General features: G+C 37.4%; 5 protein-coding genes and 2 non-coding genes across 8 annotated transcripts in view; 3 read left to right on the forward strand and 4 right to left on the reverse strand.

The window, feature by feature from the left end:
• The window catches only part of LOC147852667 (GCN5-related N-acetyltransferase 8-like), a 100,625-nt gene that overhangs the window by 66,390 nt on the left and 11,926 nt on the right, over nt 1–22,309 (reverse strand). The gene's annotated exons all lie outside the window — the stretch shown is intronic.
• Nucleotides 1,024–4,295, forward strand: LOC147852678 (uncharacterized). 2 transcript variants are annotated; one of them, XM_087332794.1, is made up of 3 exons: nt 1,024–1,260; nt 1,874–1,998; nt 4,081–4,295. In XM_087332794.1, exons 1-3 carry the CDS (start codon nt 1,188–1,190, stop codon nt 4,096–4,098), a joined length of 216 nt encoding a protein of 71 aa, XP_087188920.1. In that variant the 5' UTR covers nt 1,024–1,187; the 3' UTR covers nt 4,099–4,295. The 2 variants fall into 2 exon arrangements, with proteins under 2 accessions (XP_087188920.1, XP_087188919.1); XM_087332793.1 differs by having other exon boundaries at nt 1,034–1,260; nt 1,844–1,998.
• On the forward strand, nt 6,241–12,817 carry LOC147852679 (oligomeric golgi complex subunit-like protein). Its single transcript, XM_087333104.1, has 12 exons — nt 6,241–6,762; nt 7,645–7,839; nt 8,480–8,807; nt 8,893–9,054; nt 9,143–9,242; nt 10,160–10,357; nt 10,435–10,537; nt 11,173–11,373; nt 11,464–11,568; nt 11,820–11,942; nt 12,026–12,160; nt 12,356–12,817. The coding sequence occupies exons 1-12, from the start codon at nt 6,277–6,279 to the stop codon at nt 12,476–12,478; spliced, it is 2,259 nt and encodes a 752-aa protein (XP_087189230.1). The 5' UTR covers nt 6,241–6,276; the 3' UTR covers nt 12,479–12,817.
• LOC147852680 (nuclear envelope-associated protein 3-like) lies at nt 13,631–17,022 on the reverse strand. The gene is made up of 5 exons (XM_087332806.1): nt 16,677–17,022; nt 16,244–16,351; nt 14,883–15,326; nt 14,644–14,745; nt 13,631–14,034 (listed from the first exon to the last, which is right to left on the reverse strand). Exons 1-5 carry the CDS (start codon nt 16,845–16,847, stop codon nt 13,873–13,875), a joined length of 987 nt encoding a protein of 328 aa, XP_087188932.1. The 5' UTR covers nt 16,848–17,022; the 3' UTR covers nt 13,631–13,872.
• On the forward strand, nt 17,735–17,818 carry TRNAL-CAA (transfer RNA leucine (anticodon CAA)). Its single transcript has one exon. It is a non-coding gene; the product is annotated as a tRNA-Leu (tRNA).
• On the reverse strand, nt 18,046–18,129 carry TRNAL-CAA (transfer RNA leucine (anticodon CAA)). The gene has a single exon. It is a non-coding gene; the product is annotated as a tRNA-Leu (tRNA).
• On the reverse strand, nt 18,563–21,641 carry LOC147852683 (pentatricopeptide repeat-containing protein At3g09040, mitochondrial-like). The gene has a single exon (XM_087333713.1). It carries the CDS (start codon nt 21,477–21,479, stop codon nt 18,669–18,671), a length of 2,811 nt encoding a protein of 936 aa, XP_087189839.1. The 5' UTR covers nt 21,480–21,641; the 3' UTR covers nt 18,563–18,668.

A 22,309-nucleotide genomic window follows, 5' to 3' on the forward strand; every position in this document is an offset into this window, starting at 1 on the left:
TATCAATAGCCTTTATTCAGATTGTAAGGTCATTTTGTGCATGTAGCTCAAAATGCATAATTTCAAATCGATAATAGTTTGATGCTCTCAAAATCAATACTTATCCTCGTTCTTCCCACAAATTGATATTCCTTCGAGTCACTTTTCATTGCATACAATTCTTGAGAATTGTTGTGAGTGGCTCCAAACACAAATCGTACAATATCTAGTTAGAAAGACAAAAGATATTGGAAATCATGATTAGAATTACCTACTATTCAAGAGCTTAATCAAGACTATTTGTTTGAATCATTATCATATGCATAACATTCTCAAAGCCCATCCATCACACAAGGGAAAGGCATCACAAAACGTGCGCGTTTAATATGGTAGAGATAATTAAAATACAATACATATTTGGGTCTACAAACCTATCCCATTCAAAGCTCTCAATCACTACAAGGACAATTGAAACTCGCCAACTCGTGTATTGGATAGATGCAAGGTCAATTACTTGCTTACATGGGAATTTTTGGCAATTATGTCAGGCAAAAGGGAAATTTGGGCGAGCAATAAAAAATAAAAGGCGGGTAGATATGTTTTTAGCATCCAAAGCGATAAATAAGAGAAGGCAGATCGATATACTTTTAGCATCCACGGGTATTGGATGCGATATAACGGACAAGGGGTTGGTTGGTTGTGGGCGAGGAGATGAAAGGAAAAGGGTAGTTTTGTGCAAACACTGCTTCATGTGTAAATGTCTCCATCGATACAAGTTCCCGAGTGTGCGTGTCTCCCATTGTGGTGGAAACACACAATTAGAATTAATAAACTTGTGTAGAAAGCATTACAATGGGCACCACAATTAAGTGTGGTGCCACCCACTATACATTATGTATAAATAAATGACTTGTAAAAAATGCTTCAGAACAAAAATCCATTGTAGGGCAACAATTATGTGAAGAAGAAAGAAGAAGATTAGATTTGTCTTAGAAAAGAGCTTAACGAGAGACCACACATGTAATTCATTTACAACGAAAACAGAAACAGAAACAGAGAGAGACGGAGAGAAGCTTTGGAAGTCAATTATATATGTACATACATACATATACACAAGTCAGAGAGCAACACAGAAACAGAGCGAGAACAGAGCGAGTGAAAAGAGAAAGCGCAGAGGGAGTGGGTGAGTGGGTGAGTGAGAGAGTGAGATGGGTTCGACTCAACAGATCGCCAAGCGCATACCCAGTATCAAGTTCCCTGTTCGCCATCCGTTGACACAAGGTAAGATCCCAGTAGATCATCCACTCGTTTCGTTATATGCATACATAGTAAGGGAAACAAATGAAAGGTCTTGGTTGTTTTTCATACGCACTGAGGAAAGAAAAAGGATAAGTATATATATATATATATATATATATATATATATATGTGCATATATACAGACATATTTTGCCCGTTTTTCATAATGCCTTATTCTACTACTGGTACTTTATCTCAAAATGCAGTGGAAAACACAGTGTTTAATTGTTAGATTAGAAACATTCTCAAAAGATTTGACCACTGATGTGGTGAGAAACATAGCAAATATGCGCTTTCACATAGAAACATAAGACATATTTTGCCTGTTTTTCATAATGTCTTATTCTACTAGTGGTGCTTTTATCTCAAAATGCAGAGAAAAAAAAACAGTGTTTACTTGTTAGATTAGAAACATTCTCAAAAGATTTGACCACTGATGTGGTGACAAAGCACTTGCGCATATAAACATAATGCGTACGTGAATTTGCATGCTCATACACAAACACACACACACACGCACACACACACACACTCATATATATATATACAAAAGAGCTATCCGCAGGTCAGAAATTGGAAAGCAATGGCACCTCAGTAGCACCTCCTCCTCTACATGTTTCTGATGTGCCACCGCCACCTCAACATCAGGGCTCCGGTGGAAGTGCTTCTCTTCAGCCGCGCCGTACCCCTGTTACCGACCGGGAGATCGAAGCTATTCTGGTAAGCAAGAAGAACTAAAAAACATTATTGTAAGGGTAATATAAAGAATACTTCATATCATGTCAGCCATTATGAAGCATACCTTTGGAATTCAAAAAAAGAAAACTCGTTTTTGGGTGTAAAATAAAAATTTACCCCTCGAATGTGGGCTACTATATGGGCCAATTCCAATACTACCATTGGCATTATCAAGAAAATACCAATTGTACCGTTGGTCAAATCTGTAGATTTACTTTTATTGAATTTTCCCTATGAGCTTTCCCGTAATAAAATGATCTGACTTCTTGACCAAGGGTAGTGTTGATATTTCCGAAAATACCACAGGCTAGTTGAGTTCAGCCCAAATATGGGGACATTTTTGATATTACAGCCTCCTTTTTTATTGCCGTTTTTTTCTTAGAGCCAGGGAAAATGTTGCTGTTTTTCAAAAAAGCTTAGACTGGGAAAGTAAGATATGTAAATCAGAAATGTGCCTTAAGAAATACATTAGGGTTAATAACAGAGTGAAAGAATAAATCAGAAATCATGACATGGTAGAGGACAAGAGTGAAACATACAAATCATTGCGTGAATATACTCATAACAAGAAATTAGAGAATTTTTAGAGAAAATAGCTACACCGCCTTATGAGGCTTGCCGTTGGGGAGGGATAAAGACAAGCTAGAGTTGATCTATCATTTTGGAAAGACTGTTGGAGGTGTAGTACATGAAGCTTTGAAACTAGGAGTTGTATTATGAAGAAAAAATAACTACATTGCCTTGTGGACCTTGCCATTGGAGAGGCTGAAAAACAAGCTAAAACCAATTTATTGTTTTTGAAAACCTGTTTTAAGGCATAGTGCGTGAAGCTTTGAAACTAGGAGTAGTAATATTTATTCCAATCAATCTCCCTTACGAAGGTTGCATTATATGTATTGTTTTTCTCCATATTTATGGCTTATTACCTGTATTTTTTCTCTGCCAATTCATTTCTCTTACTAATTAGGTATGAAAGCTCAATTCACTGTTATATTTGCAAATTATTAGAGACATTGTCTCGTTTCTTTATTCAATCACAACACTTGATGCTCAAGATGTTTGTGGCCATTTTGTTTAAGATGAATGGATTTTACAATTTCTTCAAACAAGATATTTAGCTATATTTTTTTTTATGTATGAGTTTGGGTTTCTCCTTTAATTTTCGAACCAATAGGACCTTTTTGGGGTCAGTAAATACTCAATGGGGTTTCTTCCTATTAAAGCGAAGAGAATTATACATGTTTTATTCCATCTAATGTAAGGGACAAAAGCACGGCTACATTTTCTTGGTTGATATGAGCTTTATGTTTTAGCCAATCAGATATGAAGAACAAGATTTCTTCAAGACAATCCCACCCCTCGAATGTTGTTTGGTGCTTTGGCTTGGGTTATTAAATAAGTACATTGTAACTCATTTCTCTCCCCGCCTCTCCCTGCAAACCAAATGCATATGCAGACTACACTAGTTCACAGTATTACAAACAATATATACTATTGTCGATGGTACAATTAACAATCGGCAATGGTTCGGTTCGGTTTGAGTCAAAATCGAACTGTTTAAAATTTTTGAAACCTGACCGAACTGAATCGAACCAATTAAATAAATTTCAAACGGTTAAACCATTAAACTATTAAAACTACGGTTTCGGTTTTCAACTTAGGTCAAAATTCAAATTTAAAATATTTTATTATTTTAAATTTTTGAAATGTTAAAGATTTTCCTAAAATGTGAGAATAAGGCTTGAAAATGAAAAGATTGTTCAAAAACAATTTATTAAAATTTAATTAAAAAAATAACTGAAACCGTTAAAATCACGGTTTTTAATTGTTGAAATCGAATTGAACCGTTTAAAAAAACTTGAACCGAACCATTGAAATCGTTAAGGTTGTGGTTTCGTAGTTTAGTTCGGTTCGGTTTCAACCAAACCGTTGCTGATTGTTAGGTACAATATTATATGCACAACATATTTATGTTATATTTATATTTTTTTTCTTGTAGATTTTCATTTTTAGCTTCCTTTTTTTTCAAGAGATACGATCCTAATGGATTGATTTTTTGTGTAGCTTGGTGGCAATGTTTGACATATGTGGAATATTCAATGACAATCAAGAAGGAAGATAGGGTTCGCTGGGTCCAAATCATGCTTTCGAAGTATTCCATAAACTTCTTAGCTTCAAAGTTCCTTTTAAAAAATGCTTAATACATGTTCATTTTTCAAAGAGAGACCTTTGTAAAGATCTACCATGAGATTATAATTATATTTGGACTATCTCGTATCTTTTGTAAATTGCATTATGTGAATGGGGCATTGCAAGTTTTAGTTTTTGCCTCTTTACTATCAGTAGTCTGGTATCTTTGCATTAGCCACAAAATTCTAGGGCTATTTAAGAATTTTCACTTTACAAGAATGCCACAATTATGCATGACATGGATGTCATGAAGGTCGGATTATATATAAACCAAATGCGAAAGTGGGAGACCTAAATTTGTATGCATTGAATGTATAATGGTAGTAAGGATCTCAACTTTGTTAAGCAATGACTCATACGCACTTTATTTTATTTGTTCTTTAATCATCGTAACCATTGTCATTAATGCCATGGGCCCACGACCATTGATGATTGGGACATTGTCATTGTCATTGCCATTGCCAACATTCACAACATGATTTGAGTCACTGTGTGCCACAGAGTGTTATTATATGTTGTATTGTACATGGGAAAAATATAATTGGGAGTTGGGGTTTGTCAATGGTTTAAGGTTATGATGTATGATGGCCCACCATAGTGTGGAGGATGTAAACGAATGCCTAAGGGGTTTTTTGAAATGATATAATCAAAACATAAGAACAAAGAGATAGGATTTTGCCTCACATACCTATAATTTTCAATAGTAAATCGGTTTATATTGTTTCCCAAAGAGCATTGGATGAATCCAAGAGACCTTGAAGCAAAAATGGCCAAATTAGGGAGAGGTGAAATGTGACTTTTCATTTTTTGTGGTATGTTATACCACATGCAATGGAGCAATTTGGGAATGTTAGAGCGACCCCAAATGCTATGAGACACCATTGATACATGATAAAAATAGATTCGATAGATAAAAACTAAGGAGATGAGGTCCTTTCTACGCCAATTGCATCCGAGATCTTCTGCACATCATTGCTTAAAACGTGTGGTAATTTGGGACACTTTTTAGTAGAATGTTGATAGGCAAAAATACTAGAGGTTTCTAAAACTCCTATTGATAAGCCATTCCCAGAGCATGTAGCAAATGAAAGGAACAAGTAAGAAAAATCAGCACGCATTCGTTTTGGGACAAAAATAAACACGAGTTGAAGAAAAGGCAATATACTATAAAAGGGCTCATGCCCATGACAAACCTCGCGAGGTACACAAGGGAGGAAGGTCAAGCATCTCCTTAATGACAAGATGGGTGTGAACTTCTCCAGGGATCCTGCTACGTTATTACCCAAACCTACATTGTCACGATGAAAATCGTAAAGAAATGAAAAATCATAGACTCGACCAACTGCTAGAACTTGAACATGTTAAGAACGATGGCAATGCTGGAGGAACGAAACATGGGGAGCTAGAAATCCTTCCCAGAGGAACTGGGGCATCGATGGTTGACACATGAAGCAAGTCATCATCATCATCATTACGACACCAGTCAACCGCATATGGAATCAAGCCTCTTCTTTTGTGCCTAGGGTCTTCACGCTTCTGTTCGTGGGTTTTCTTGAAAGCTTTCTCTACCGGCCGACCAGAATGACCGTGGTGGTGTGGTCAGGTCGATCGGACAGTGGAATCAGACAAATGGTGGTTTTGTGGAGGCAGTTTTCCATTTGCCGGATATCGGAGACTTGACGGCCAGCCGGCAGACACCAGTCCCTCTCTGCTAATAGTACGTAATATACTCGAATGCATTGGCAAACATTCGTTTCCATACGCATGTAAACGAATGCGGACGTTATCAAAACATTCTTATGTTTTTTTTTATTACACTTTTTACCTTAAAAAGAAATCTTCCCTTATAATAAATAATAATGAATACAAAAGTACATATGGTATTTTCCATTCTTGGAGGGTGTTTACTATTCGCGAATGATATACCATTCGCGAACGTGAAAGACACGTATGGTGCGTATGGTTCATACTATGCAGACACCTCTCTCTCTCTCTCTCTCTCTCTCTCTCTCTCTCTCTCACTGTCTGTCTGTCTGTCTGTCTCCTCAGTCTCCTCCTCCTGCTCTCGCCATGGCGTCTGACCTCCACCCCCTGCCAGTCTCTCAGGCCCCCAGGTCATCCGCCATGGCATCCTTCTTCGATGACGACGACGGCCGTGATTCCTCCACCCCCCTCTGGTTCAACAAAGGAGCTTTCACTCACCATAGCTTCAACAGCGAAGCCTACATCGCCGATCTGCGGAAGTTCGTCCCTCTCGATACCCTCCGTTCCGAACTCCGAAGCCATCTTCGTCTCCTCAAAGGTGAGCTCGTCGAGCTTATCAACCGAGATTATGCAGATTTCGTTAATCTTAGCACGAAGCTCGTGGATGTGGATGGTGCTGTTCTGAGGATGAGATCTCCTCTGAACGATCTGAGAAGTAAGCTTCTTCTCGTGAAAGAAAGTGTGGATGCTTCGCTCTCTGCTCTTCAAGATGGACTCAAGCGTAGGGCGGAAGCTTCTCAGGCTCGTGAGATCTTGGAAATCTTGCTTGACACTTCTCATGTTGTTTCTAAGGTGTGCGTTGCTCTCTCTCCCTCTCTCTCCCTCAAAATGTTTCATCATATGTTTCTGATGTTCTGGATTGAGACATAGGTATACATTGTGTATCTGTCTCTCCATGGACACAGACTAGGCATTTCTTGTCTTTCTCTTTGAACACCAACCAGAAGTTTGGAAATCCTCACCGGTGAAGTTTCCATTAGATGTTGGTACATATTGTACATATTCCTTAATGTTTTTCTCTTCAAATGCTTATCTGAAGCTTGAAGATCTCGTTGAGAAGTTCATCCCGTAGATATAGATATATGCTATGAAATGCTTCAAAAGCTTATCGGTGGGAGATTCTCCATTAGATGCAGGTATATATATGCAGATTAGGTATGCGTTCTCTTCCAATTCACACCCTTTACCAGAAGTTAGAAATTTTCTCTTTGAGAAATTCTCCATTAGATTTAGATTTATGTTTTTCATGCTGTATCCAGGGTACGTGCTTCTATCCTCTTCAAATGCTCATCAGAAGTTTGAACATTTTCATGTAGAAGACCCTCTGAGATTTCTAAGCTCCTAAAATGCTCAATGTACGTTGGCTGAAATCCACCTTTTTATGTACTAATAATGTGATCAGAAAGAATTAATTCTTCTTAGGAAATCAATTATCTAGCATCATTTATATGAATGCCTATTTGGCATTGTAAACTTCCACAGAGGTGGAAATGTTCTCATGAAACAAGGATGAATTGCTTTCTATACATGCTTGACTTAGGGGACCGAGAAGACCACATCATTTACTGAATCACTCATTCTAAAACAAATAATGGTGGTGAACAGAAAAGTTATGCTGTTTGCAAACATCTATACATAAAACAACTTTGTATTTCTTGGCTGCTACATTATCAGATTGAAAAGCTTTTGGTGGAGCTCAAGAATATGTCTGAAGATGGTTCCACAACTACAAAAGGATATAACTTATCATCTCTTAGCAATGGTGGGGTTGAAGAGCCTGCTGCCTCGATTGTGGAATCTCGAAGCAGGCTTCTGGAAAGAATTGCAAGTGAAATGAATCGGTTGAACTTCTTTGTTGCACGAGTCCAGGTAAAATTTCATCAATATCTTGGATCAATGTGAGATAAATACCAAACCTAGTCTAGGTATTTCTATATTTTTCTACTCTTTTTTAGTCCGTCATGGAGTATGTACATCATTTACGTGGAGTAAGCCGACTTATTGCCGTTATATGCCCGTCTCCAAACCTTAGTGTAGATAACTCTATATTTGTCCACTCCTCTTTAGTCCATCATGGATTGTTTACATCATATATGTGGAGCCAATAGGCAGCAGTTCTTTCTCTTATGGATTTTCTATGCCACCTTATTTTGCGGAGTTCAACTGGGTCTTTATGCATTTATTTTCTATACCTGCTATGTATTCAGTTCTGCATTTGCTACACGTGTTGCTGACTATTAGACTGTAGCATAACATTCAGGCATTCAGTCACTTTGAATGCATTGCTTAGCTATGTCTCTTTTACTCAGGACTTGCCATTTGCTCAAAAAATGGAGAAAAAAATCCAGAATGATTCCACTTTCTTGAATTCTAGCTTGTGAGAAGGCTTTGTTGTGTACTTCTACTCAGTTCTGCATATGATACAAATGTGTTGACTACTAGACTGTAGTATAACTTTCAGGCATTTGGTCGCTTTTAATGCATTATTAGCTCTGTATATTTTATTCAGGACCTGCCATTTGTTCAAAACATGGAGAAAAGAATCCAAAATGCAAGCACTTCCTTGAAATCTAGCTTGTGGGAGTGCTTTGAGGTTGGCTTGAAAGAGCGGAATGAAGCCATTATTTTCCGCTGTCTTCGTGCTTATGCAGCCATTGATAATACCAAAGGGGCACATGAGGTGTTTAGGCTATTTGTCGTAGCTCCAATAATGGAACAAGTTTTCTCTGCCACTGAAACTGATGCTGGCCCTAGTGATTTTCTTGAGGAGTATCTGAATGAGATACGGCGTCGTGTTGAAAATGAGTGCAAATTTCTTCTTGACATTTCTATGACTGGTATCTAAAGAATCATTAGGTCTTTTAATGGATGTTGTAGATTACGTCATTTATTGTTTCCATCCTTTGTAAATGTACTATTCAGCAAATTCTGGAGCGCAAGCTTTTGATTTCCTGGGTAGTTCAATATTGAAAGAGTTGCATAACACAATTCAAAAGAAGAAGCCTGGAGCTTTCTCACCAGGGAAACCTTCTGTCTTTCTTGCAAATTACAAAGCTTGCTTAGAGTTCCTGGATTACCTTGAAGGTATAACAGAGTTATATCATTTGCTATCGAACTTGCCAGATTTTGACTAAGCTACTGAATGGTAAGATAATTTCTTGCTTTGTTTCAGGTCATTGTCCATCCAAAGCAGCAATTGCAACTTTCCGTTCTCAACCACCATATACTGACTTCTTGAAACAGTGGAATCTTGGTGTTTATTTTACTTTAAGGTACATCACATCTTTGCAAAATTTATAATGTAGATTAATATCAGAATAGCAGATGACTGTGTAGGAATTGATAGTTTCCTGTGCACCCTTTGTGTTAACGCTGGCAGTTCCTGTATCAAGGCTGTGATTAGTCTGGTCTTTTAAACACATGTGTAATTGTTATTTGGGTATCATTGATCATTTTAGATGTGAATCTCTTGTTTCTCTTATTAGGGTTGCGAAGTTTTTGATAACCCATGCACCTGGATTAAAATATCATATATAGTAGATGCCACTTTGTTATGTAGGGGTTGAAGGTAAGCGAAGTTTTTGATAAGCCATGCACCTGGATTAAAATATCATATATGTACTACTGCAGTAGATGCCACTTTGTTATGTAGGGGTTGAATGCATGACCTTCTGGTCGCTTCTGGACAACCTTACAAACTGGATGTAAATGTGTATGTCTGTTTCTCTTTCTGTACAAAGATATTCGAATGTTACAGTTATGTCCTCGCTATGCAGATCCAGAAGTAGCCTCTTGTTATATATCTGACACTCATATCTGCTATCCCTATAGGAATGCATGATTCTGTAGCCTCAAAGTTACACTTCCCATCTTTCTCCTCAGTTATCCCCCCATTATGGTTTCACTATTGATTCTTATGTTTTATATTGTATGTTTTATTTTTACTATGGAAACCAAAGGATCAAATTCATGCACATGTTTAGCCCCATATAATGGTTTCGACCATTGACCTTTAGTAGAGAAAAATTTGTATTTCTTTCATCGTAGGAGAATAAAACATGGGTTACATTTCATGGATGCCCATTTCGTGATTTATTTGTCTTGTTTTTGAATATTTTTTTGTTCATCTATGATTGTTTTCTTCATAAAGGGATTTGTCTTTACAAGTGATATATCTTTGTTTCCCTAGGTTTCAAGAGATTGCTGGTGATCTTGATAACACATTGAACACGAGAAGTTTAGAGCGCAATCCAAATAATTTACTAGGTCTAGCGCTCTCGTCTAGTGCATCGCTTGAGCGTTGTCTCTTGAAATGTTGGCAGACGGATGTCTTTGTTCATTCTCTATCGGATAAGTTCTTTGGACTAACACTGCAACTTATTTCAAGGTATAAGCTATGGGCCTGATACTCAAATCTCGTGAGGTGAGTTGAAGGAATGCCTAATATTTGTTTTCTTGACACAGATATTCTGCATGGATTTTGGCAGGGTTAGAGGCAAGGCAACCTGACAGTAATACAACTGGAGCAGAATGGGCATTGACAGCGTCTCCAGAGGATTTTTTGCTTGTAAGTGCTATAATTTAGGAATTCATACATAGTGCTCAGTGCGTAGAGACAGATAAACAATCTACCACATAGACTCTAGACTTATGTGTAATTGATGGAACGTTTATGCCTGCATCACTTGTTTCTGGAATCTGGAATCTCATCATCCCTCCTGTATCATATCTCTTCTGATGTTTGTCCCCTTTCACAGGATCTCTTGTCTTTCGTGTTTTACCTGTACTGTACATTTTGGATGTATGCCCTTTCCATGTTTGGAAGAGAATGTATGCTGTTCTGATGTTTGGAGGGTGTTATTTTTATATTCATTGTTTGGCATTGTATCCAGCTTTAAGTCTTTCAAACAAAATCTAGGAGCCACTCACATGCTAGACAATAATTGTGGATTGATAGTTGTTTTTGACCCTATGTTGCTATCCATTTTTTCAAAGTTTTCAGGGTTGTATTCTCTAGTTTTAGAGGATGCTTGGCAATAAATATGGCAGCTGGTCACTTGGAACTAGTATTTTAATTTTGCATTATTTTATTTGTCAGAAAAACTATTGGATATTGTACATTTGTAATATGATTGGTTCTCATAAAAATGCTATCTTCAGTTCTGAATGCTCTTGTGCACCTGATTTTGTGTTTTCTAACAGGTTAAACATGACATAGGACTTCTAGTAAGAATGCTTAAGGGCTCGTATATGGACAATATTGCCAACCTTTTCTCTTCAGCACCTGAAGAGATTGTCACTGTTGTTCGAGAAAGCATTCATCAAGGAGCAGATTCTTTAATGGATGTTATACCTTCTCTTAGAAATGCTTTGTCTGATATTTTTGTCAAAAAGTGTGCTGAGGTATGCTTTTATGTGTGCTTTCTGTGTAAGTTGGCGTGCACTTTCTAGAATTATTAGTAAAAGAAGCCTTCCTTTTGGCTTCCGTGACAGGTCTTGACACAATTGAAAGGTATCACAGCAACATATTGGATGACAAACAAACCTTTGCCTGTGAGATATTCTCCATATGTTACTGGCATTTTGCAACCACTTCAGGTTTGATTAAGTCCACCTTTTAATTATTTGTTCTTTCTATAATTTCTGTTCTTCATTGCTATATCAGAACAAAACTAAACACAGAAAGTTTACCAGAAGTTGCAATATTTGGTAATAACATGGCTACAATTCTCTATTATATTGGGGTTCATTTACAATACAATCTCTTACCTTAAATGTAACAGAAAAGGCTGAAGTGTCTTTTGACAGACTAATTAAATTTGGTTGTGTGAACTGATCATTCCTCACAGGCATTGTCAGAAGGTGAGTACTCATCATATCTATCAGATGACGATAGAATAAAGATAGTCACAGGCATTGCGGAACGAGTTACATCTCGATTTGATGAGCTTGCAAGGGAACTTGTGACTGCAGTAAGTTCCATTTTACATGCATGATTTAATATCATCAAATCTAATTTGAATACCAATCTATGATCTTGAACTTTGACATGCAGACTCGGAAGACTGAGTCGTCTTTGCTGCGACTAAGGCAAGGTGTTTTAAAGAGAGGATCTGCAGGGACAGATTCTGGAGAATCTAATATTTCAGCTACTGACAAGATATGCCGACAACTATACCTTGATGTGCAGGTTGAAAATTTTGAGATCTCTATGCCCTTCTTTTGTAATTTGATTATATGTTATATTTGTGAAGCCCGTGTTTGTTAGTAATTCATTATATGCTCATATTATTCATTTGCTATGTGATGCAATATTTGTGAAACCTGTAATTCATTATTGATATATGGTATGTGTGAAACCTATATTCTATGATAATACATACAGGAATATGGACATCGATTGAATTCTATTGGCATAACAGCAGAAGAATTACCTGCCTATGTTTCGTTATGGCAATGTGTGGCCCCAGAAGCACAAGATGCAACCGAATCAGATAGGAAGGGATAGGGCGGGAACATATATATATATATATTTTCTCTTAACAACCTAAGTTGCTTACAGAAAGAATTAAGCTCTTACCTACTTAAATGATCAAACTATGGAGTTATGAACCGTCAGAATGGAATGTGCACTAAGCTGTAAGAAGGTTTTTCCTAAGTTTCTTTCTATCCAACAGGGCTCAACATTGTACCCGTTAATTCATCTTGTAACAAAGTTTTCTTATCAATTTTAATTATCGAGATATCTTTTCCCAATATTCTTTTGTATCGAAGAGAGACCAACAAAGAGATTAATTTTCATTCATTTGCAAACGTGCAATATAAAGTTGCATTGTTGTTTAAGTTCCATTTTGCTACAGTATGGTTTTTTATGCACAATCCAAAGTGATTTTTGCTGTGCACAAAATATGCCTTTTGTTTTAGACATTTGTATTTCCTTATTGTAATTATTGAACTAAAGCATATATATGAACTTATTGAACTTATTGTAATTATTGAACAAGCACAATTAATCATTTGCTATGACAATATACCATCTTTTCTTCAGTTGGATTGAATAATGTTACAAAATAATTGCAAGGTCACCAACAAGAACAAGATGTGTCTTTGTGAATATCAATTAATCAGTTATGTAACGCAGATCCCTGGACGTGAATACCAAGGATTCAGAAGGGATGTTATTAAATACAACTGTTATTATACTCAACATGAACATAAAGGATTCAGAGGGATTGAAGTGAACTATTCTTATCCGGAGCTTCTATTTTAGTGTAGTTTCTGTATTGTTCACAGGAACCAACTACCAACTAGAATGGACAAAACTAAATCTTAAGGTGGTGTTGCATGGTACTTTTGCCCATCGTATCTTAAGTTTTGAAAATAAATTATGTTGATAAAAGTACAGTACATTATAGTAGCATGGTTACAAATTCAATGAGAAAAATCATGCCTTTCTTTTGATCTATCAAATTGTGCTGTCATAGCAAATGATTAATTGTGCTTATTCTTATTAATTCGATGTGTCTCATCCCATGTATATGATTGCTGATGCTAATTAATTTTACCCATTTGATTTGTTATCTGTAAGTTCATTTACAAATAAATAACAGTGGTGCTTTGATTCATTCACATATGATTTCTATCTTGATGCATATTTTTGCAATCATTCCTTAATCAAGATTAGGTTGACAAGTTTTGACCATTCTAGTTTTTGCATCAGAGTTGAAGTGACATTGTTTGAAATGACACTTTTCATGTTGGGAGGTCATTTTGACATTTTGACTTCATTTATATTTTTATGCACTTTTACCTCATAATGTCCAATTTCATCTCATTTAGCAGCAATTCTGACCTTTACTCTTTGTTTTGGTTTTCAAGTTTATTTGCTTCTGACTTCCCAAACTATCGCTTAGCATACAAGAGTAGACCAACAACTGATAGAGATAGAAATAGTCTAAGCTTTGGGTTCCCCCATATGCCTAGGATATCCCTCTTTGGAGTGATATCATTGTAATGTATTTGAGCTTGTAAATCTTTTATTTCTTTGTCTCTTTTCTGAACAATCTGTAGTCCACAAACGTATGTGTCCTACGGTTAGTACATAGGACCATTTTTCAAATATAGGAACGATACAATGTTATCATCTTAGCAGCAATTAAAAAGAGTGTTACATCTTAGACTTTCAGCTTCTTCACACATATCTTAGTTTAAAAAGCAATTATATAGTCATATCATCATTTTCACAATCATGAGTGCTATTTGAGCAAATTATAAGGTCAATTCATCTCCCTTTTCCCTCTTGCCAGGATAGACCAGAAGTTACTTGGGGAAATAACAGAGATTCAGGCTTTTTGCCTTGAAGTATCCGTTCAAATATGTGTGTATAGATGTATGTATGCATGTGTATATATAAGCTATTCATTTATGTTGAAGTAGAAGTAAAAATATATAGGTATGTATGTGTATATATTAGCTATTCATTTATGTTGAAGTAGAAGTAGAAATATATATGTATGTATGTGTATATATTAGCTATTCATTTATGTTGAAGTAGAAGTAGAAATATATATGTATGTATGTGTATATATTAGCTATTCATTTATGTTGAAGTAGAAGAAGAAATATATGTGTTTGTGTATGTATATCACTCTCTGAGAGGATATTCATGACAACCTTTTGGACTTTCCGTGTTTGAGCCCTAGCTTCTTGCACCCAGAACTCAAACTTCATGATCTTTTTCGTCAGGTCCTGTTCTACTGCTCGGTGCCTCTCTATCTGATAATTCTCAGACAAGAAGATAAAGAACAAAAGAAGGTAAACATAATTATTGAATAATATTTACAAAATTTTCCTGATAGACCACCCAGGGAAATTTTACTACTTGACATCAAGAATGAAAAATGATGCTAAACCTGTGTTTCAAGCTCTTGGGCTTTCATTTTCACTTGAGATGATAACAACTTGATTTTGTTTCTAGACCGAGCTATCTCATCATCTTTCAATTTCAAGCCCTTGGAGAGTTGCCGAGAGCACTCGAGCAAAAGCTCTTCAAGGAAACTATCAGTTTCAGAGTCTTTCTTTTCTGTGCCAATATTCACAACCCTTTTTCCCATCTCTAATTTGTGAAGCTCAAATTTGGGCTGCTTCTCGCAGATGGCTTCTTCTTGAATTTTGATTTGATTGAAAAGAAGAAGTGCAAGGGCCTCGTGCTTCTGTAAATCTTTGGTTTTCCTCTCTATTTCCCTTTTCAGGGTTACACATTGTACCTGAGCTGTGACAGCAGCTGCAGCATTAGCCTCTGCAATCTCCTGAGCTGATCCTAGGGATGCTTTTAGATCTACAAGCTCTCTTAGGTACTGTAGTTTCAGGAAAAGAGTTCAATCAATTTCTCATCACAATGAACAGCCAGCCATAACTAGTTACCATCGTACACACACACAAACACACACTCATCGGGGCTATATCTTAATCTCTGTCAGAAAATACCTTTACTAAAAAAAAGATAAGCTAACTAGTTACTTGCTCACTCATTGACCTCTCTCTCTCTCTCTCTCTCTCTCTCTCTCTCTCTCTCAGTTGTATCCTACTATTAAAGCATATTTTAGTACCCCATGCATTTTGCATTTGGGTTCAAATATCCATAGCTACACCACTTTACTAGATGCCACTGTGGAATGTACGAACAGAGTTATTCAATCTATAATCTGCCATAAAGGAACTCATACATTTTGGTTCAAATATCACTAGCTGCACTACTTTACTAAATGTCACTGTGGAATGTATGAGCAGAGATATTCAAACCATACACAATGTGCCATAAAGGAACCCATGCATTTGGGTTCAATTCTCACAAACTGCACTACATTACTAGTTGCCACTTGTGGAATATATGACCAATGCTCTCTCTCTCTCTCTCTCTCTCTCTCTCTCTCTCTCTCTCTCTCTCTCTCTCTCTCTCTCTCTCTCTCTTACATCAGAAGAGGTGTCATGAAGACAAAGATGGTGTGGGTGTGTGCTGCTCAAGCGTATCCTCCCAACCGTAGAGGTATTCTGCATGTTCCCCTTACCCACTAAACACTACAGTAGCGTGTCCATACCTACTCCTAGTGACATCTTAGAATGACCTCCATGACACTTTCGGTAATGACAAAAGGTATTCAATCTATATGTAATCTGCCAAAAAGGAATGACAATTAGAAGGAATCTAAGGAAGAATCAATCCATAATAAGCTTCTTTCCTGCTCAGATTTGTGTTCAACTGCCCACAACACACCTGTTGTGAAACTGATGATGTGGATATAGCATGAAAGGTTTTCTCATCCAGTCCTTTCTGCAAAGACTCCATCTCTTTCTCCATGGCCCTAGCCTCAGCTTCAGCAGCCTAAAAAGGAAAGAACAGAAAATAAAAACAATAAGGTTACCAGATAGATAATTAGAGTCACCTAATGAGCTACCTTATGTATGTAACCACATGAACAAACATTAGGGTTTACTTCATGAGAAAATTAGGGCGTTTACATAATGATCCAAGAGTAGAGTTACCTTTTAAAGGAAAAAAAAAAGACAACTAATGAACGAGTTAGGGTTTAGATGAACAAAATGAGGCTTTTCTCGATTAACGAATTAGCAGTCCTGATGAAACAATAAGCGTTTACCTTGTGATGAAAAAGAACTATTGTTACCAAATGCAGAAATTGGGGTTTTACCTTTCTAGCACCAGTTTCTTGCTGCAGGACTTCTTCCTTCATAGCCATTTGCGCGCGCGCTTCTCTGAGTTCTGAAGCCATCGATCCTATCTCCTTAGCGATCCTTAGGATGCTCTGCTTCTTCAAGTAAAGATCGTTGAGGAGAGAATTGGGCTCTGTAACGACAGGCATTCTGAATGACAGGATTTAGGCGTATGTATGATTATGGTTAGGGCAAGGCTTATTGTTTAGGGTAGGGTAAAGATTGATTTTGAGGGCGAAGGTAAGGATTAATTTTAGGGTTACAGTAAGGGTTGATTTTTAGGGATCGGGTTGGGGTTAGGGTTAGGGTTAGGGTTAGGGTTAGGGGTAGTCCTTATGCATTGGGAGAGACCAAGACAGAGTTATGAGCCTCAACTGTCATAATGTTTGATGAAGTGAAAATACATTTAGGGAAATTACAAAAATGTCCTTCATGTTTAGATTCCTTGTAAGATGAAATGTTGTATCCGGTTAGTTTTTCTGTTTCTGGGCAATTTTTAAGGTTCTCATTTCTTACAATCTTTTGGGTGAAAATCTTTCATCCATATGTCTTAACATGTCCTATAAGTAAATAAGTAAATAAGTGATTGAATCTTTCATGTGCATGTTCTGATTACGTAAATAAGTGATTGATTCTAAATGATAATGATTCCAATACCGCTCGAAAACGAGTTTTCTTCTTCTTCTTTTTTGTTATCTATCGATTGATCGCTTTGTAATTGGAAAGTGGCCATGTCTTACTTACTCGGTCAATTGTGAAGCTTCATTTCCTTAGTATGCTTCTAGTTTTTGAATGTTTAAGACGAGGAATTAGAAGCTTAATTTTGTAATTATACTTCTAATTAGGAAGTGGGTTTGCACAAATGAGGAAACTAAACACAATCTTAGATTAAATAAGCTGAGTTGTACTAAGGGACCAGGGTAGTGTTCGATTCGCATCACCAAGACTAGGCGAATCAAATCGAGAACATTTACCAATATCATTCAACATTTTGATAATGCTCATGTTAGTGATGCTATTAAAAACAATAATAAATGTCAGGATGGCCGAGCGGTCTAAGGCGCCAGACTCAAGTTCTGGTTCTCGTGAGAGAGCGTGGGTTCAAATCCCACTCCGGACATTTTCAAGAGGTTGTGTACACTTCTATGAATCATCAATTTGAGGGATGTGGGATTTAATTCCATAAGCATATACTTACAAGAGGCAAAATCAAAGGATTATTTAGCATTGTGTACACTTCTATGTATCATCAAATTGAAGGAAGTGGGACTAAATTCCATAAGCATATACTTAGTTAGTAGAGAAGGCAAAAATCAAAGGATTAGTTGGCATTGCCATTCTTGAAAATGTCAGAAGTGGGATTTGAACCCACGCTCTCTCACGAGAACCAGAACTTGAGTCTGGCGCCTTAGACCGCTCGGCCATCCTGACATTGGATATGCAATTTATCATTTTATTTATATTTAATAACTCTTTGGCAAGTCCTAAAATTTCACCTCATTTCAACCAAGCTACTACATAATCGTTAGGAACGAATTAGATTCACTGGTCCTAAAAGCCTTGAAAACTTTAAAAGATATGCTATATAGGACATGGTGAAACTCTTCAAAGGTTTTACACATGGATGATTGTATTGGCATTCGGATGAATTACTACTACCTACACATCATCATCTTGGCAATTTTACATGTCCTCCGTCAAACAAGATGAGGTTTTGACAAATTCCATTAAGTGTATAAAACATTTAAACAAAGCATATAATTAGTCGCGTGTTTGCATTCCTGGTTTTTAGCTTTAATCTAATATGATTTTCCATATCGTTACAAGGTTCCACAAACATTTTACATGATATTGTTTGTATATTCCATGAGCAAGGCAGGGAACAAACATTTTACATTTACATTGTATTGCTTGCATCTTCCCATGTTTTAGTTAACATTTTGCATACACACACAAGCAATTAAGAGTACTTAGGTGAAAACTAAACTTTCTTTCACCCCCCCGCTCAATATGCTTTCAATGAAGGCTCTCTTTCCCAATGTCACATTCCCACACCTTCCAGAAGCACCCAATATACTACGCCAAGCAGCAACATCGGGTTTAAAGGACATATTCTCAATGATTCCTAGGGCCTTGTTGAGTCTTCCCACACGGGCCAAGAGACTGATCACACAATTGTGGTGTAGTGGCATAGGTGCAATACCATAGTCTTTTTCCATAGCATTGAAGTAATGTTCGCACTTATTCGATAGGTTTGCTCGATCACATGCAGTCAGAAGAACAATAAATGTCACAGCATCAGGCTTTAGACCTTCACCTAGCATAGTGTCAAATAATCCGAACACCACTTCAAATTTCCCAAACCTTGTATATCCAGACATAAGTGAAGTCCATGAGACCACATCTCTTACTGGAAGCTCATAGAATACTTCTCGTGCTTTCTTGAGATAACCGAATTTCGCATACATGTCGACCAAAGTGTTTCCAACTAGATCTTCTCCTAACAAACCATGCCTTTCAATCTCTGAATGTATGTCTTGGCCTTTGTTTGTAGCTCCAATGTTTCTACAAGCTTTCAAACTGCAGATATATGTGATGGCATTCAGAGGCATTCCCACTGACCGGATTTGTTCAAAGCACCCTAGTGCTCGCTCTCCATGCCCATGTTTATCATATCCCATGATAAGTGTGGTCCATGATATAATGTTTCTTCCATGAAGTTTCTCGAACACTTGTTGTGCCTTAGCTAGCAACCCCCACTTGGCATAGATTTTTAGCAATACATTCCCAACGATAAGATCTTTTTCCAACAGTTCTTGTGATTCAATCTCACCATGTATTTCGACAACCTTATCAATGGCTCCGGCATCATCACAAACCTTCAATACGGAAACAAGTGTGATAGAATTTGGGGACAAAATACCCTCAGCTTTCATTTTATCATAACACTCCATGGCCTTTTCATGGTACCTATTCTCAATATAACCAGTGATTAAGGCATTCCATGAAACTATGTTTCGGCTCTTGAGCTCGTCGAACACTTGTTTTGCTTTCTCAAGCATGCCACATTTAGCATACATATGGAGTAAGCTATTGCCAAGAGCTAGGTCTTTACTTGCTGATATGCCACACTTTTCTATCTTCCGATGTAGTTCTTCGCCAATGGTAATAGCTGGAATCATGCCGCAAGCTTTTAAACAACACACGAATGAAGTGGTATCAGGCGATATACATTCTTCTTGCATTTGTCGAAAACACTCTAATGCTGCTTCACCATGCCCATGTTCAATACAGCCAGTCATTAGTGATGTCCATGAGAATACATCTCGAACCAGAAGCTTTTTGAGAGTTTCCTTAGCTCGAGAAAGGGAGCCATGTCTCGCATAAGCACTGATCAAAGTGTTTGCAACCAGAAGATTTTTTTCTGGCAACTCTCTCCTTGCAATCTCAGCATGTATTTCTCTGATAATGTTACCTGTTATTCTTGTCCTTCCACAAGCCTTCATCATGCACACATATGTGGCATCATCGGGATAAATTCCATCGAGTTTCATATCTCTAAAGCAACCGAGTGCTTGTTCAACTTGTCCATGTGTGGCATAACCAGCTGTTAATGTGTTCCATGATACCACATTTCGAATAGGAAGCTTATCGAAGGCTTCTTGTGCTTTTTCAAGTAAACCACATTTTGCATACATATCGATTAATGTGTTTGCAACCAAAATGTTTGCATCTAGCAACCCATATCTATCAATCTCAGCATGAACTTCCTTTCCTTTTGTTATTGATCCTGACATTCCACATGCTCTCAAGATACAAACAAATGAAGCCGCATCCAGAGATATACCTTCAGCTTTCATATGTTCAAAACATCTTAACGCTTGCTCAGCATAACCATGCTCTACATATCCTCCTAATAGTGATGTCCATGAAACGACATTCCTATAAGAAATCTTATCTAAGACCTCGTATGCTTTTCTCAACCATCCACATTTCGAAAATGAATCGATCAAAGCATTTCCAACTAGTACATGTTCTCTCAACAACCCCTGTTTCTCGACCTTGGCTTCTATTTCCAGAGCCTTATAGGGACATCCTATGCTCCCACATGCTTTCAAGGCGAAAACAAATGTAATTGCATTGGGGATAATGCCCTCCTTTTGCATTCGTTCAAAACAGAATAGAGCTTCTTCTTCATGTCCATTTTCAGAATATCCACCGATCATTGTGGTCCATGAGACCAGATCCTGCACCGGAATCTCATTGAAGACTCTCCTCGCCTCGGCCAGCAATCCACATTTTGCATACATATCAACCAAACTGTTTGCAACAAAAGCATCCCTTCTTATATCAACTATTCTGGAAATATGCCGATGTATCGCCAAGCCTTTTGCCATGTCTTTTAGCTTTCCACAAGCCTTTAGCAAAGCTGAAAATGTAGGAGCATTAGGGTGGATTGAATCATTCTTCAGCATATGATGATACATTTTGAGGGCAGGATGTGGCTGACCAAGCCTAACAAGACCTGAAATGAGTGAATTCCAGGATTCTTCATTCTTATATGGCAATGAATCAAACACAAATAGAGCATTAGGCATGAGACCCATATCTACGAGCAAAGAAACCACTTGTCCACCCAATGATCTATGGGTTCCAAGACCCCTTCCCCTCATGTAGGCTTGAAGAGAAAGGGCACATAATAGGCCTCTCTTCTTCCTGCAGCTCTCTAAAACGAGTCCACATCCATCCAGAGATGATTGTGGAAGCATCCTCTGAGGCATTACTTTGGACCATTCTTCATTTCATCAATTCATCTTCATTATCCATAATTTTATCATCCATCGTGTCATCAATTCATCATCCATCATGTCATAACTTCATCATGTCATCATTCAACGCTTCATCAGCTCCAGATTAACGAAGGGGTTCTAGGGTATTACAATGTTGGGTTAGAGAGGTTAGGATTGTGATATTTGGATTACAAAGCATGGAATCTGCGTCATCGATTAATGCAGAAATTTAAGTGATGATTAGAGCTTTAATTGGGGTTTTAGGGGGGGGTGCAGGTAAATTCCAATGAGCTTTTTTACTTTGATGAGCCCCCACAAGCACAAGGTTACCAGGGGAGGACTAGACTAACCAAGGTATTCCCCTCGGACTCGTCCGAGTCCATTGGAATTTGGAATGCCGGCCGAAAAAGGTTTTTCTTAGGCCTACACCACATCTATACATTCCATATCAATGCTTCTTCTTTTTAACCAAACTTGACAAACATTGCCCAAGCTTCATTCAAGAAAAGAAAAGTGTGTTCATCGAAGAGGCGGCGTTGCAACCTATTGATGATTATCCGGGAGAAACACAAAATAACTCATTTCTGGCCTCTACTTACAAGCAATCTTATGTGTAAATTGTTTGGAACACTTTTATACTTCTCGATGCTTATTTTAATTATCATGAATGGCAGCCCTTGTATTTTCTACACTGGTATTGCGTGCGCATGCATTGCAAAGCAAATCTTGAATAAAGTGATTTGTATGTATCTTTCTTTATTTCCCTTATGTTACTAATAAGGACATGTAGCATAATGATGGGCCACATGACAAACAACAAA

The sequence above is a fragment of the Azolla caroliniana genome, unplaced genomic scaffold (genome assembly GCF_043228905.1).
Source record: "Azolla caroliniana isolate FFs.n. ecotype wild unplaced genomic scaffold, voAzoCaro1.0.p SCAF_17, whole genome shotgun sequence".
Lineage (NCBI taxonomy): Eukaryota > Viridiplantae > Streptophyta > Polypodiopsida > Salviniales > Salviniaceae > Azolla > Azolla caroliniana.

Coding starts and splice junctions, on each gene's coding strand:
- LOC147852678 (XM_087332793.1), top strand. CDS start 1,188: ATGGGTTCGACTCAACAGATCGCCAAGCGCATACCCAGTATCAAGTTC. Junction 1,261..1,843: donor TCGCCATCCGTTGACACAAG/GTAAGATCCCAG, acceptor AGCTATCCGCAG/GTCAGAAATTGGAAAGCAAT.
- LOC147852679 (XM_087333104.1), top strand. CDS start 6,277: ATGGCGTCTGACCTCCACCCCCTGCCAGTCTCTCAGGCCCCCAGGTCA. Junction 11,569..11,819: donor GCATTTTGCAACCACTTCAG/GTTTGATTAAGT, acceptor CATTCCTCACAG/GCATTGTCAGAAGGTGAGTA. Junction 11,943..12,025: donor CAAGGGAACTTGTGACTGCA/GTAAGTTCCATT, acceptor TTTGACATGCAG/ACTCGGAAGACTGAGTCGTC.
- LOC147852680 (XM_087332806.1), bottom strand. CDS start 16,847: ATGCCTGTCGTTACAGAGCCCAATTCTCTCCTCAACGATCTTTACTTG. Junction 16,352..16,676: donor AAGAAACTGGTGCTAGAAAG/GTAAAACCCCAA, acceptor TTTCCTTTTTAG/GCTGCTGAAGCTGAGGCTAG. Junction 15,327..16,243: donor CATCATCAGTTTCACAACAG/GTGTGTTGTGGG, acceptor CTGAAACTACAG/TACCTAAGAGAGCTTGTAGA.
- LOC147852683 (XM_087333713.1), bottom strand. CDS start 21,479: ATGCCTCAGAGGATGCTTCCACAATCATCTCTGGATGGATGTGGACTC.